This window comes from Oryzias melastigma, linkage group LG3 (assembly GCF_002922805.2).
Source record: "Oryzias melastigma strain HK-1 linkage group LG3, ASM292280v2, whole genome shotgun sequence".
Lineage (NCBI taxonomy): Eukaryota > Metazoa > Chordata > Actinopteri > Beloniformes > Adrianichthyidae > Oryzias > Oryzias melastigma.
The window spans coordinates 5,466,159-5,481,629 of NC_050514.1; the positions used below are offsets into that span (position 1 = coordinate 5,466,159).

The window sequence follows — 15,471 nt, forward strand, 5'->3', positions numbered from 1 at the left end:
TGCTTTTTCTGAAGCCAAATTTGGGAAACAGACTTTGGCTTTTCGGTAAACTTCTCACAAATGTTTGCTTTCAGATTAAAACTAACAATCTCAGTGATACAGGAGCCGCAAAACAAAACAAACCACCATAATATGGGAGTTATGCAGAGATATGCATGCAAATATCCTAAAAGCAAAACTACAATGAAGATTCATGGGAAAATAAATATATTTTTTACATTTTTATATATCAGAGGTCTTCAAATACAATTTAAAGAGGTCCAGTTAGGAAAAAATTCTTGAAGTTAAGCTTAAATATATTTTAAGTAGGCGATAACTGCTGGCACATCTGGACGTAATTAATATCCAACTCTTACTTCAAATTAATTTAGTAAAATGTCAAACATTTTGACAGTATTTAATGTCACATAACATAAAACACATGGATCTGTGTGCCACACACACACAACAGGAACACTACCAGGATAACTAAAAGTTTCTGAACAGATTCCAGCCTAATTCAGCCTTTCTGTAGGTAAAATTCCTAAATATCCTTTTTACAAGTGTCCTCACTTCAGAAATATCTTCAGGAGGTCTGCAACTTCAAATGATTGTTAATTTCTGATCATGTTTGTAGCTACTTTAAGCATGGACTTTATGACTTTGTTTTCAATGTAATAAATAATGTTTTTCTGAAGTTGAGAGCTCTTCTTCAGGTTCTTTTTTCCCCAAAGAAACTCTCCAAACATGTATGTGTCCATATATGACGACTTGATAGTGAGAATTTGTTGCAATGACAACAAGAGCTCCACCATTTGAACTAGAGATGCCCATCATAGTAGTTCTGTGTCAAGCTGGGTCAGATCTGGACCTCAGTCCGGCTGTTAATGACCCCTGCTATATGTTGTAAAGTTCTAATATTGTCTGTGATTTAGGGACAATTCAATAATCAGCTTTAAATTAGAGACCCACTCTAATGAAAAATGTGTTTTTGATATGATGAGGCATTTTTCTCATGATGGTGGAGGTGTATTGAAAAAATTAAAATTTAAATTGCATTTCTACGCATTTTCTTAAACGAATGTGATTCAGGATGAGGGTGTGAGGGGCTGTAAGCTAGAGGGAGAGCGTGTAAACCGATGGGTGACAGGAAAAGTGGGCGGGTTACTCACCAACAGTCCCGCCTACAACTCCTCAGGTGAATCTCTTAGCATAAACTCTGTCCTTGAAAACCCCACAGGTACTTTGATTTTGGCTCAAAAAACCTAATACTGAAAATTCCACTGAGAACACTTTTACAACAGATCAAAATGTGATCGGAGTGGAACTTTAAAAGCTGGTTGCTTTGAAAATTCATGAACTAACTAAAACATTTTAAGAACTCATTTAGTTTGCACCTAAATGTCTACAAGGCTCCCCGTCTCCTTCATCGTGCCCTTCCTCGTCCCTCAGGTCAATATTTTGCAGCGTCACAAGACACCCGCCGATCCAATAAACTTTAATCTCATTAGAGTGTTAGTCACTGAGAGCGGCTGTGCTTGGCCGACGCCTGCCGCAAAAATAGGCTTGTTTTTTTTTTTACTTTGTTGATTCGTTATGAATGTAGAACACAAACTTCGAGGATTTGAGCCGTAAAATGATTCCAATCAGTTGAATGCTAACATAGAAAAAATTCCCCTCACAGACCCAGATGTGTTCAGATTACTCCAAGCAGACAAAAGACGGCAACCTGACACTTCTTTTAAGAAAGAGTGTGAGAAATGGGCTTATTACTTAAAAATACTAAATATTTTCCTTTATGAAATGAAAACTTATAGAAAAGTTTACATAAAAGGGAAAACCCAAGTAAATAAAAAGTAGTGAGAAAATACTTATTTTCCCAGCAGATTATTAGTGGATTCAATATTTGCTTTAGCAAAATCTTTCATTTTTGGATTGTTTATAAAATTGTAGCAAAGCTTTGGACTTTGAGATAGTGTGTCTGCACTGCTTGAGGCCTCCAGAAATAACCTCCCCATTGTGTAAGCGCCTCCAAACAGCCTTTGATGGAGGAGGCCTGTTTTTGGTCTGCACAGGGCTCCCAATGTTTCTGAAGCACTGAAGCGGCACAACGGCTCAGTCCAGAGCACAAACATAAAACACGCTTGTTAGGAGTTTGCTTCCTTTTTATGCTAAAAAAAAAATATATATATGTAATTGTAATATGGTTTTGAATGTACAAAATATTGATTAATGAAACTGAAAACATGAGTGGAGTTGAAAAACAAATGATTGCTAATAAAATGTCTAATTTTCCACACCAGTTTAAGACATTCTCAGCGCATCTGTATTCACGGCGGGACTTGTTGACAATTCCATTTAAAAGGTCAGGTGTGAAGCTCATGATGGTAAGTAGAAACTCTGACCCTAGGAAGCTCTTCAAAATAAAAACGGAAGTGCCTTGCATTGCATAATCACCGTGCACCCGATGTTTATTTAAAAAGCATATTCCAAAAACACGTATTTTTAATAGTTGTACACACTCTGGTGTATTTAATGTAGGATATGTTTTTAATAACAACGATAACAACACCAATCTTAGGTGGCAAAAAAATACCGGACATTTATTTTATAAGCTCAAACCGGAAGTACAGCTCTACATCATGCTAGCTTGTTGCAGATAATGTCTCCTACCTGTTACTATCGCTTGCGACTTTTTCCATGGTGCTGTCGCCCTGAAGGTCCGCGAAACTCCGCAGGTGTGCGCTGCATTTCTCCTTCATAAAATGTAAAGTGAAAAAAAAAAACACCGCGAGCAGGAGAGGCGCGCGGAGAACCTTTAAAACCCTGCTGGTAGTCTCGCGGAGCTGGAACGTCCGACTGCGCCGAGGTGGGTTGAGCTTACTTATTAGCCAAGTGAGAGCCGGGGATTAAAGCGGGGCTATTTTTTCCCCACGGACACCCAGAGCAACATGGTAACTGCATTATCTGCACGAGCGCGGTTACGACATAAAAAAAAAAGTAAACACATAAAAGGAGATCAAAATCCTGAAATTTTGGAGTCACATGCAGATTTATTAAAACAATTATGTAAAAAAATAATATTTAAGTGTTATCAGTTATATGCAAACATAACGTTTTAACCATCATTTTTAAAATACTTTAATTTTCCAGATTGCATAAACCTGTTGAAGGAAGCTCAGATCATGATACTACCACCACAGCACTTTTTTTAACTGCTTTTTTTTTGGCAAAAGTGTTTCATGAGTTTCTTCTATTGCATCAAAAGGATGTAGTTTTTGTTAACATAATACCAGGAGATGAAAACCACTTTAATAAGTTGAATGGTGGTAAAAACATCTAGAAAACATATTGGTTGTATGTATTACTCCCCAAGGTATAGAGCCCCTAAAGGTTTTTTTTTTCCAAAAAATTGTAATAATAATAAAAAAGAATTATAGTTGGTAATGAATACACACCAGATAGTAACTGGTGTGAGTCAATTAGTAACCAGAACATTTTTTAAAATTAGATTTTTAGAATTTATTTAAAAAAAAGAAAGAAAAAAATCCAGCTACTATCTGGTGTGCATCAGTTACCAACAAAAATTTTATTTTATTTTTTACTTCATTTTTTTGTAAAAAAAAAAAGTTCTGGTTAGTAACCAGAACTTTTTTTCACTCAATTATTTTTTTATCGTGGAGCCCCTAAATATATAAATATATATACTCTTTAATAACAGTTCTTTGATGAATATTTCTGGTTCAGAGTTCCTCACAGTTCACATTTTTCAGTCTTTTTTTTTATAAATGACGCACTGGGTTTAGTGTCCTGATTGGCTGTTGACCTTGTCAGTCAGTCACTCCTCTTCTGTCTCCCATACAGAATGTGTTCAGCTGCCAAATCTACACAAATCTATAATACTGGATGCTTTTTTCTATAAAGGTTTAAACTTTTAGAGTTTAAACAAGAGAGAAAAGTGTGATAATATTCGAGTATATAGTGTGTATAACATCTGTCATCCTACTTTGCAAATTTCACATATCACAGGTCATTTTAAAAGCCTGGGATAAACGAGAGAATGTTTTAGTTTGAGAGTTAAAACTGTGTAAGTGACCAAAAGCTCCAGTCTAACAGCTAAGAAAGTGTTCATGAATGTGACTTGGAGTCTGTTTTTCCGTATGAAATGAAAGTAGTTAACAGAAGTCCACAAAGCTGATAAGCTCCACTTCACTGATGCCTCTCGGACAATAATACAAAAAACAACACTGGAGTGATTCCAGCTGCTCAGATGCTCGACTGACAATATTTATCTTCAAACTTGGTAAGAAAAGAGACTATACTGAAACGACCAGCTTTGATTAAACCTTTTGTATAAGTTAGTTGATGGCACTACAAACAATCAATCATAAAGTGCAGATTTAAAGCTTAGTGAAGTGACTTGTTTGTCTTTGAGCAGAAAACAGGAGGACCACTTCCAGGAGAGTGTGAGAATGTGTAGAAAAAAAGAACAAAACGGCACAATGCAGATAAAGTCATTCAGTCTTTTTTGCTAAAATCTTAATGTAGTGAGGGTGGAGCAGCAGCGTGGTTTGATCTCAAAGGAATAAAAAGAGTTGTTTATTTGTAGCTGCTACACTCAGGTGGCTGCATTAAATAAACCAGCTCACCTGAGATCATCATCTCACCTCTGCAGGGCTGCTCTAATCTCCTCACTCTTCATCTATGCAGCTACAAGCTGCCACTCTCCAACAGAGCGGCCGGACATGACAGAGGTTAGTTTGGAATCAGCCTTCTGCTTCAGGTTAGTTCTTTTATAAAACCCCAACAGAGTGGCTTCTGTGAGACTGACCTGGCTCTGCAGGCTGCTATCCTCTGACTGCAGTTACCATGAGGGTGGTGGTAGTGGGGGAGCGGGTAGTACCGGTCCTGGCCGGAGGCCTCGTCAGCGGGCAGGGCCTTAGGGCTGGCTGCATAGATGGTGCATCCCATGAACGCCCCGTGAAAGTCGGCCTCAGTGTCCGGCACCGAGCGCGCTGCGAAAGCAAGGTATCCTCTTCCTGCGCGCGGCCTGTCCTGATGCCAGCCAGCTGCTCTGTGGAAAAGCCATTGGCTCAGCACATTGGTATCTTAATCCCACCCTCCCTCTGAATCTCTCCTCCAGCCGGCATCGCTCCCTCTGCCTCCACGGCCCTCCTCCCTCCCTCCCTCCCACCGCCGAGCTGAGAGCACACAGGGTAATCAGATTTCACATTTCCACTCAACAAAATCATCCCCAGCGTAATCACTCCCCGCCACTGATGTTGCATTATGCTAATGCACAGAGCCAACTTCGCTCAGGGGCATTAGGGACAGTTAAAAATATCCCAAAAGCCTCATACAAGTCAATGTCCCATCAGCAAGCAAGTAAATATTGAGGCTCAGCTGTTGACAGACAGCTGAGGACCCCGGGCTTCATTTGAGCTGCTAGGTGTGAAGAACTTCAAAACAGAGGGGGGTCCTTAACCCCTTCACGCCTGAATTCATTTACAATAATATATTCTTCAGTGGTTTTTCTATTCAAGGTGATGCTAAATTAAGGGAAGTCTTGGATTAACGACATACAGAGTTAATTTGCTCAGTTTTTATGAACATTCTGACACAATTGGGGCACAAAATGTGTATTTTTAATTTGTCAATAGGACATCTGACTTTTGCTTTATTTTTCACTCTGAGGTAAGACTTAAAGGAATAAAAAAAAAAAAACGGAATTCCTCTAGATGGTAGAAAAATGAAGAGAACTGACCTGTTGCCCAGCAACAGCATCTTAAACCAGTCTCCTGTCAGGTAATCCCTCAAAGTGGCTAAATCAGGTGATCCAGTGGAGACCAGCTGTGTCCTCATTAGAAGCACTGCTCTCCTGTGGTCGCATGCAGCAGCACACACGGATCCTCTAACGCTGGGAGAAAAGACGGTTTCCCCTGCCGCCGCTGCTGCTAGAGACGCCGTGGACGGCGGCGGGACGACCAAAGCAGATGCCACAGAGCGGATCTCAGGACAGATTGTCTCATAAAAAGATTTATTTTTTTTTCCAGCCCAAATTTACAAAGGCAAGTTACAGAGTATTGTATAAAAAAAGAACCATGGTAATGTACACTTTACACAAACTCCTGAAGGGACACGGGTGAAGGGGGCGGGGCCGAAGAGTTCTGAACTTCTCACACAGAAAGAAAATGAAGACATTTGTAAACATCCTTGCGAGCACCAGGACTGGTACTTCAGAGGGGGGTGTGGTTGGGGGGGAGGGAGTGGAGGATGGGCGTGTGGCGGCGGGGTCAGGAGGTGGTCGGGGAAAAGGACAAACGAGCAAGTGTCTCTGTGTTTTCACAGAAGAATGTTGGACTAGGCACCAAATTGAGACAACTGCTGGCCAATAAATATACTCTTCACCATGAAACAAAGACAGTCCTGCAAAATACAAGAGCCAAGCACTTTCCAATATGTTGATAGCAAACGTTAACTTTTCTGGCTTTTTCATACACTTTAGAATAAATGACTTTCACTGGGCTTTGCTTACTACTGAGATAACATTACTACTCTCAGAGAGAGAACAAATGCACTTGTCACAACCATTGTCTGATAAAACTATATGTACTGTATGCAGTCTGCTGGTACTAAAACCCACTGACTTTAATGACAACATCACAGCTGCCTAGATTACCCTTACAAATTAAGTACAAGTCATACACCACATTCAGCTTATTCTCGTCAGCCATTCGTCTTTAAGATGCACGCAAAATATAAACCCTCTCATAGACTTTTCATGGGGTGAGAAACGGGCAGCTTTGCTCACTTGGAATGTCCCGGAAACCTCAGAATGAAAAGCTGCGGTTTCCCGGTCACGGCTGGACGCCCCGGCTAACCTCACGGGGCGTCAGACGCGACGTCGACAGGGCTTCAAATAAAAGCTAACAAAGATGAGAATATTTGGGGTGAGAAACCATAAAAAAAAAGAAAGTGGAAGGGTCCATTCTTTTTCTTGTTATTGTGAGGCGTTAAGACTGGTCCTGACCCACAACTGCACGGCGGGGGGTTAAATGTTTGATGAAGAACAGCACCTCAGAGCAGAGACGATTAGCTTTCAATAGGGAATCAGTGCAACTGCGTACGGACAGAATTTCAGCCTTGGAATCAAAGGGCAGCTGATGGAGGCTGTTTTATGTGTGGATCTGAAGTTAACCAGACTGTGACTTAAGAGAAAGCAGGGCCGCCTGTTTGTGGGATCCAGACGCCGTTAGCTCGTTAGATCCTTCCTGCTTCAGACAGCCCACTTCGCTCCGTTTAGCTTGTTCACGTCGTTTCCAGAAACACTTTCACCGACTTTCAGCTGTCAGAGGCTGACTGGGTCACATTTATGGCCCAGCAGGAACAGCTGGGTCGCCGCATGCACCTTACTGCGCCTTACCACAAAAACGATCTCTTGGAAACGATTAACTGTCCTCTTTCAGAATGCTTCAGAGCTCATTAGAAAAGAAGAGCATGCTAACAGTTGTCTGGGGTGTAATGGTGAAGCCACAAAAGCAAGTCGAGCACCGGCAGAAATCCAGCCAGCCGATGTTAGCTTGGCAAACTGCTGACTTTTGACTCTGCAGCTCAGACGCTTAACCAGAGGTGTGGAGCCCGTCTGGACGCGGGAGGCGCAGCGTACACAATGCAGATGCAAACGAAGCTTAGGCGGAAGCAAATTAGGGGAAACCAAAGTAACTGAGGTGAGCCATGTGTCAAATTAAGAGCACACAAGACATCCAGGGACTCTGCAGCAACAGCAATGATCTGAGCACATACTGGAGAATGCTGTGAAGGCCGACACTTTCTCAAAACAGTTGCATGCTTGGATAAATATAAACATTTGTGCACATTAAGATAAGATATATATTACAGCAGGAAGATACACGAGCCCAATTTCACATTGTTTATAGGAAACAAGCCAAAGAAGCCCAATCAGGAGTGGAAGCCCCCGCGGCGGCACAGTGACGGGCTCAGCGCTTGCTGATGTGGCTTCACCGTGTTCAATGTGGAGACGGACGCGACCCTTTCACTCGGAGAAGGAAACAGTGGAGCTGAACCAGCATCAGAAACATTCAAAGGTGAACACCATAGTATGACAGAAATCTGCTGATGAAAAAAGCAAAAAGAAAACAATGAATAGTGTGTATTCCTCCTTTGAAGTGTGCGCTGCCCCCTCTCAAAACATGAGGATGTCAACCCCTGAATTAAGATGTGAGGGAGGGTTCAAAGAAGAAGGGATGATGATGGAAGATTAAAAACAAATAAAAACTTCAGTCTCAGGCTCTAAAGTCTCTGAAGAAAGCAGCTGTTGCCATATTCCCTCTCCCCATGAAATACAGCTAAACATTTCTCAAGTTAAGGATATATTGTTGTTTCACGACATAGAATGAGCCAGTCTTCAGGTTTGTGTGACTCCTCTTCCCCCCAAATCCCCAGCCAATTTCTTTCTGCGTGACAAAAAACAATGCAATCAGGAAAAAAAAATACAACAACAAAAACTGTTCTGGCAGTCCAATAGTCTGTTTTTGCATTGTATTTGTTGACAGTGCAAAGACTAGATAATCAGCGGGTCGGTGTTTCCTCTGCGTGACGAGCAGAGCGATGGCTTTGAACCTGGGTTTGTCAGTCCAGTTTTCAGTCCACATATGGAGAATTATTATTATTTTTTTTTATGAAAGAAAATAAAAGTGGGGGGAAAAAAACCCAAACAATTCTCTGCCTCGCCGTGGGGCAGAGGAACAAAAAAAAATAACTACAGAAACACCATTCAACTGATGTCTAAAGGTAACAAGCAGGTAATCCTGTCCTCATGTGAGCCAGTCACATGAATCTTTGCAGGGTTGAGGTGTGACGGTCGGGTTTCCCTGTGAAAAATGCAAAGAAAATCTTGTTAATTACTCAGCTGATACTTCGCTTTCACTCAACAAAACAAAACATATCTTCATGTCCTCATAATCAGATTTATAAGTCCAGTTAAGATCATAAGTAGAGCTTTTATACATTTGAAATGTACTCATCTAGTTTGAATTACTGTCAAAAACATATTTCTCAGACTATAATTTGCTCCAAAATATAAGTCACAGTCGCCAAAAAAATGAATAGTAAAGAAGAGAAAAAAATGATTTACGTTGCACTTTTTGGAGAAAACTGGACCAAGAACGGACATTTCATCTTGAAAGGCTAATAGCTAATAATTGATGCTTATTAGCTTCATGAAACAGAGGAGGAATTTAATATATTAGCACAACATATGAATAATTATTCAGATAACCACAGCATAAAGAAATTGCCAACAAGTCAACTAAACTCTTTATATAACTTCAAATCAATAAATTTGTTGAATTCTTCATCTCTATGTCGCTTTAGAACAATTCTGTCAAGCCCCGCGTAAAACTGAGCGGTACTTTTCCTTCTGCATCGGTATCAGTACATAAACCTATAGTGCCCTCTAATAGTTGCTGCTATCCATTTTTTTTTTATCGCATACAAGTCACACCTGTATATAAGTCACACCCCCAGCCAAACTATGAAAAAAGCATAAACTATGAAAAATTATTTTATTATTAATTAATACCCGTCACACCCAGTTTGTATTTGGGGTAAAAAGGAAGACAATGAATGATTAAAACTGACACTAAAGCAGCTCTTCCTGAAGTGTTGCATGATGGGAACTTTTTTCAGAGAGGACCAACTGTGCCTGACAGTTCAAAATTTCAACCCACTGAAAAATTATTATGATAGCTCAGATTTAAAATGTATATACTGTCAAGCCTGAAATTATTCATATTCTTGCAAAATCTTGGACAAATAACTTTTTTGTTTAAAGATTTAAAAAAAATTGTTTGTCCCCAACAAAAATACATCTTGTACATCATCCTTCTGTGTAACACCCGTTTTTAAAAAAAATTAAGAAACTCGATACTTTAATTAAACGAAGTTAAAAATTTTAATGATTTTGTAAACAAATAAAATCTTATTTTAAAAACACATTGACAATGCAAAAGAATGAATCAAGCCAACTGTAATGTAAGCACACTGCCACTAGATGTCACTGCAGGCTGCTAAGGTTCCTTTTTCAGGCTTGTTCAACATCTCTATTATCACCACTGTGATCCATTTGTCCTCAGAGGACCTACTTAGGGTGGATGAGCTGAGGAGCTAAAAACTGCAGTGAGTATTGCGCTAGACTGCAGAGCAGAGAGCAGGGCTTTGATGAGACACGATGAGGCTTCTCTGCAGGTTGGTGCCTCTCAGTCTACAGCATACATATGTATAATTAAAGAATAGCTGCAGTATGATCTCTGCACTTCCTCAAATATAATTTTTACAGGACATCTGTGAAAACTGCAGATATTTTACACTTGAAGAGTTACAGGATGTACGTTGCTCAGGTTTAGCCTCTTTTGCTGCCTTCCCCTGTGCTGTGTGCTTTTGCACACATTTGCTGCAGTATTAGAAAGCTGTTTGCTGAGCTGGAAAATGTCTACTAGGTGTTGACTATTTTTGTAAGTATTTATGCTTGAAGACTGCATAACCTTAAATCCAAGTACCCTAGTCAGAGCTGCCCAAACCTGGTCCTGGAGATCTAGCACTCTGCCTGTTTTACAGATCTCTGCACTGTTTTCTGCTGACTCAGGTGTTTCCTTGTTCTGATTAACTCCTGATCCAGGTAATCAGAAGCAATACGTTCAGGGAGAGCTGGAACAACTAGGGTTGGAGAGATCTGCAATTTCACCATTTAGGACCGTGAGGTCCCATGACCTGCTTGACTGTTTGGAGTGAAACACAGACAGGGCTAACCTGTGGCGTAGGACAGGTCATATTGCCCTGAGAGCAGGGGGTATCCCAGGTGGTGGTGAGAGGCCATGACACGTTGGGAAGGAGAGGAGCGCGGTCGGTCCACATCTCTTTCTCTGTCCCTCTCACGCTCCCGTTCCCGATCCCTGTCTCCTACAGCTCCTCGCTCCTGCTCCCTTTCCCTGTCATGGGGAGTCTTGTCGCCCACCGTGGGGGACTTGCTCTTGTACTGGCTGGCGTGCTGATGAAGGATGTCCAGGGCTTTGGAGTCCGTTGCTGTTTTTGTGACCGTGGGACTAGCACGGGATTTCTCACTGCCTTCCTCGCCTCCAGCTATTTTGTTCCCATATGGAGAAAATGGGTACCCTCCAGGAAGATAGGACGCTACGAGGAAAGAACAATGAGAAAATGTAACCTGCGATAAATTCAGTGGGTTTTTGGTTCAACCTTTTTTAAATCAAGTAGTTTGAAGTATAACTTTTGGAACTCTACAAAAACCTCAGTGGTATGACCCACGTGGTTACACACATGAAAAGCAATTCCTTTGAGGCAATTGCTGGTAATTATATGTGCTATTTAACATCGCAAAGGGAATCGCATTATGCTTTAGCGTGCCCAGTAGAAACCCTTTAGGAAAGGAAAATGTGAACCACATTTCTTACATCATGCATTGACTTGTATTCCATACTAAAGTTCATGTCATACCTGGGTAATTCTGCATCATGACTGACGGCATGCCTCTGTATCCAGGATGGTTAGGGTCATAGCCTTGTCCATAGGGGTAACCGTGCATGTAGGGCATGTAGCCTTGGTGCTGTGCTAGTGACGATGCAAACTGCAAGTGGGGGTTAGTGCGAGAGTCTTTGCTCATGGCTCGATGGTCTTCAGAAATTATTCTGGGATCACTAGCCTCTTTGCCATCCTCCTTGGGTCCACTTTGACTGTCCTTCGGCCTAGACCGTTCATCTTTTAATTTGCGTTCCCGTTCGTCTTTTCTTCTAGGTTGTTGTTGCTGGTGTTCTTCTTCTGCTTGAGACTTCTGGCTGTCAGAGTACTGTTAAGGACAAAAAATAAAATCAGAACAAATCTCACGTAACAAATCAACTCTAATAGAAAATTGTATGTACCTGTCTGTACCACATGGCCTGCTCCATCCCTGCCTGACCCCTAGACTCCAGTGCTTGTATTGAGTCTTCCTTTCCATGGTGACCTCCCTCAGTTAATTTAATCTTCAGTCCCTCAGCTTGCTGAGACTTCGAGTCTTCAGCTTTTATGCTTCCAATTGATTTTGAGGGTTCGGAGGGTGATTCCCTGGATTTTCCCTGGGGTTGCTGCATCTTGCCGAGGTCCGACTGACTTGAGGCTTTGGAGAGGCATGGAGGCATGGGGCTCTTTTGTTTCCATTCCTCTTTCATGGAGGCTTCTCTTTCTTTCATGGCTGCTTCTGACTTCTTATCTACTCGATGCTGTTCAGCCATTTGCCGTTGCCGCTCTTCGTACTGTTGCCGATAGGCTGGGTTGGTGTTCATTAAGTGGTTGTGGTAAGCCTGATCAGGAGTGTATGCGTAAGGAGATACATAAGCATACTGGTTGTAGTAAAGAGGCTGCATATACATGTTTGATCTCTGCTGAATGACTGAGGGTTGCTGTTGCTGCTGCCCTGGAGCACCACTGTCAGGCTTGCGATCTTCTTGAACTTCAATTTTTACCTTTTCTTCACCTTGGTCCTGTTCATCATCCCTTTTGATCTTAGCTTGACCTTCAGCGACTGGTGCACCGGGATGTGGCCCACCTGGACTGGGGTTGACATAGTTGGGTGAGTAGTATGCCTCATAGCCTGCATAGTATGGGGAATCTTTGTTGGGTGTCTGGTTTGGAAAGAGAGCTTTTTTGACACTTTCCCTAATGGCTTGGTCTTCTGTTCGAACTTTGACACCTTCTACTTTCCCTTCGCCATCCTCTCCAGCATCTGAAATGTCTGAATAAGCTGGGCTGTTGGTTTTAACTGAAGAGTTGTCAGCACCATTTTGGTTCACTACATGAAGTGGAGTGAGAGGCTGTGGCATTCCGCTACCATCTATCCGACTGGCAACCCCGATGGATGGACTTGGTGCGTTGTCAGAAAAGCTGTAAATCTTGTCAGCCTCAGCTTTGATACTAGCCAAGCGACTCTGATGAGGATCCGAGGAACCATTGAGAAGGCCATCTCCCTTATTCCCTTGATCACACGGTTCTGAATAAGGCAACTTCCCCTCCTCTAGCTTTCCTCCCTTTCCTGGAGGCATTGGGCTATCAGCATCCTTTCCACCATCTTTTTTCTTTTTGTCTTTCTTCTTCTTGTCTTTGGAGCTACTTGAAGCAAGATCTCCAGTGGTTGGGGGTTTAGGTTGTCCACCTTTCATTTGTGGACTTTTGGGAATTCCTTGCATCATCGGGGTTAGTCCCGAGGATGAGTTTGAGTTTCCAGGAGGAAAAGAATACATCTGCTGTGAGGCTGTAGGGCCAGGACCAAGGGGGCGTGGGGACTTCAAGTTTTTCTGGGCCATTTTATCAGTTTTTGTGCCAGCCTTTCTCGACTTATCCGATCCTCTCTTATCATCAATGCCATCATTACTGGCCTCATCGGTAAGGCATGGTCCATCCTCACAGCCATCCATTGGTGTCCCACCAGTATCTAGGTCCGTCTCACTGGTTTTCTTTTTGGTCTGCTTTGAACCAAACTTTCCAGGAGATGGAGAAGGACTTTGTGCCTCAAAGGTCCTGCCTTTTGGAGTAACTGAACGTGCTGGAGATAAGGAACCCTTTTGGGAGATAGATGCTCCATTGCAGTTTCCTGGCTCAGGATGGAGAGTTGAATCTTCTCCATATTCACATTCTCCATCTAAATCCAACTTTATGTCGTCATCATTGTGAGCGCGAGCTTGGTGGTACTTGAGACCATTGATGTGCTTGTACTTCTTGTTGCAGTTAGGGTGTGGACAATCAATAAGTACTGGTGAAGGACAGCTACGATCAAGGGGAGGAGGAAGTGGTTCAGTCTTTACTGAAGGGATAGGGATTCCTGTAGGTCCACTGTTGGAATTTGTCCGCATTCGTTTGTTGCCTTTGCTGTCCTCCGAGCTGGAATTTGGCTCCATATCTGAGGCAGGTTTTGTCTTACGTTTTCCAGCTGAAGAGGGACTGGCCTTAATGTCCTCTGTGTTGCTGTTGGGTGGGGTGCGGCGCTCTGATGGCGTCTGGCTGCCCCTTCTGCCTTTGCTGTTAGAGGCGGCCCGTGTTTTGTTGGTGGTGGTACCCTTGTTGTCTGATGAGTTGCTGTTGTCATTCATTGGGGTGTTGCTGTTCGGCCTCATTCGCTTACCCCGTCCGCGACCGTTTCTCATTTCCAGATCACTTGTTGGTGATTCACAAAATCTGTAATTACATTAAAGAAACACACAAAACTTGGTCATAAACAGGTAAAAACATTCTATTACTTCGTAAGCCAACTGTAAACCAAAGATGCTGCTTTTGAAAGATTATCAGTTTAACAAATTCTATGGAAGACATGTTTGTACCTTTTGGTGGTACATCTTCTCAAGTATACATACAAGTTATAATAGTTTTTGTTTCAACAAAACTTAAATACAAAAACAACTTTGGTTGTTTTCTTAAACCAAAGTACATCGGTTTCACATTTTTTCAAATATGGAAATGAATATCTTATTTTTCTTGTCTCAGCGAGCTTGATAAGTGGCAGAGGTTCAACAAAGACACATTGTTGTCCCATTGTAATTTTGAAATATGTGACGTGTGTGAGTTAGTTAGCTTTTCAGAAGAAGACTGAGGGACTGTGAACACATCCACACTTAAATGGTGCAACATAAGTCATTTTCAAGCCTATCCTTATATTAAATGTTAAAGTAAGACAGATTTCCTACTTATTTGTGCCATTTCCAAAATATGGTCATGATGAAAATTCCTGCTACAATTTCTGTATAAATTTAAACCTGAAGATTGCAGTAAAACTTTAGCGAGGAACAGTTTATTTCAGTCTCAATAGCAGGTCTTTTTTGTGTTTTGCCCCCACATTGCATTTTTACATAGATTTAAAGTAGTCAAGTATTTACATTTAAATTCACCACATTTCCTTAAAATGTAAGAAGTGTCCCAGAAATGTACATTAAATATGTCTTGTGTTTTGCATACAGCCTATGGTATTGCTACAGGACTAATCTTAGAAATGGAAGCTTTTGAGATAGAGAATGCTATACCGTGTTGAGGAAAAAAGCTCTTAGTCCAATAATTGGATTCTGCAATCTGGCTTGTTAGAGTAGCTTTCTATTTCCACTGCTGCCTCCTGGGACATCAGCTGCTTGCCAATGAATCCTGTTTCTCCAGGCTCAACATAAAGACTAACATGCACTCAGTGGTCCACTTGCTCACTGGCAGGGTCAGTGCATTAGGCTGCGTGTGCTCGAGCTGATTCTGTTACAGCAGATTCATATCACCCCGAATATGAAAAGGCTAAAAGACTGTGTACAGACAGCTGCAATACAAAGAATGCCTCAGTTATTTGTGGCAGCTGTGAACTACATTCTGCCTTGACATTTTCAACTCTCGTTTCTGGCAGCATGCACAGCGTTGCAAATTTTTCTCCCTCCACTTGACATGACCTAAGTGGGGTGA

At 41.8% G+C, this 15,471-nt stretch overlaps 2 protein-coding genes across 6 annotated transcripts in view; both read right to left on the reverse strand.

The window, feature by feature from the left end:
* Positions 1-5,852, reverse strand: part of gramd2aa (GRAM domain containing 2Aa) — a 31,099-nt gene extending 25,247 nt beyond the window's left edge. For 2 of the 4 annotated variants that reach the window (XM_036216997.1, XM_036216994.1), the window contains exon 1: positions 4,811-5,852. In XM_036216997.1, coding sequence (XP_036072890.1) covers positions 4,811-4,950 — 140 coding nt within the window. In that variant the 5' untranslated portion in view covers positions 4,951-5,852. Of the gene's footprint in view, positions 1-2,652; positions 3,365-4,810 lie in introns of those variants that run through there. The other 2 variants (XM_024294904.2, XM_024294905.2) reach the window with 2 other exon arrangements.
* Positions 5,853-5,999: 147 nt separating this feature from the next.
* The window catches only part of LOC112160425 (zinc finger protein 609), a 95,372-nt gene continuing 85,900 nt past the window's right edge, over positions 6,000-15,471 (reverse strand). The window contains exons 5-8 of one of the 2 annotated variants that reach the window (XM_024294902.2): positions 11,931-14,217; positions 11,509-11,857; positions 10,807-11,187; positions 6,000-8,870 (exon numbers count right to left, since the gene is read on the reverse strand). In XM_024294902.2, the coding sequence (XP_024150670.1) occupies positions 8,827-8,870; positions 10,807-11,187; positions 11,509-11,857; positions 11,931-14,217 (3,061 nt within the window). In that variant the 3' untranslated portion in view covers positions 6,000-8,826. Of the gene's footprint in view, positions 8,871-10,801; positions 11,188-11,508; positions 11,858-11,930; positions 14,218-15,471 lie in introns of those variants that run through there. The other variant, XM_036216992.1, reaches the window with a different exon arrangement.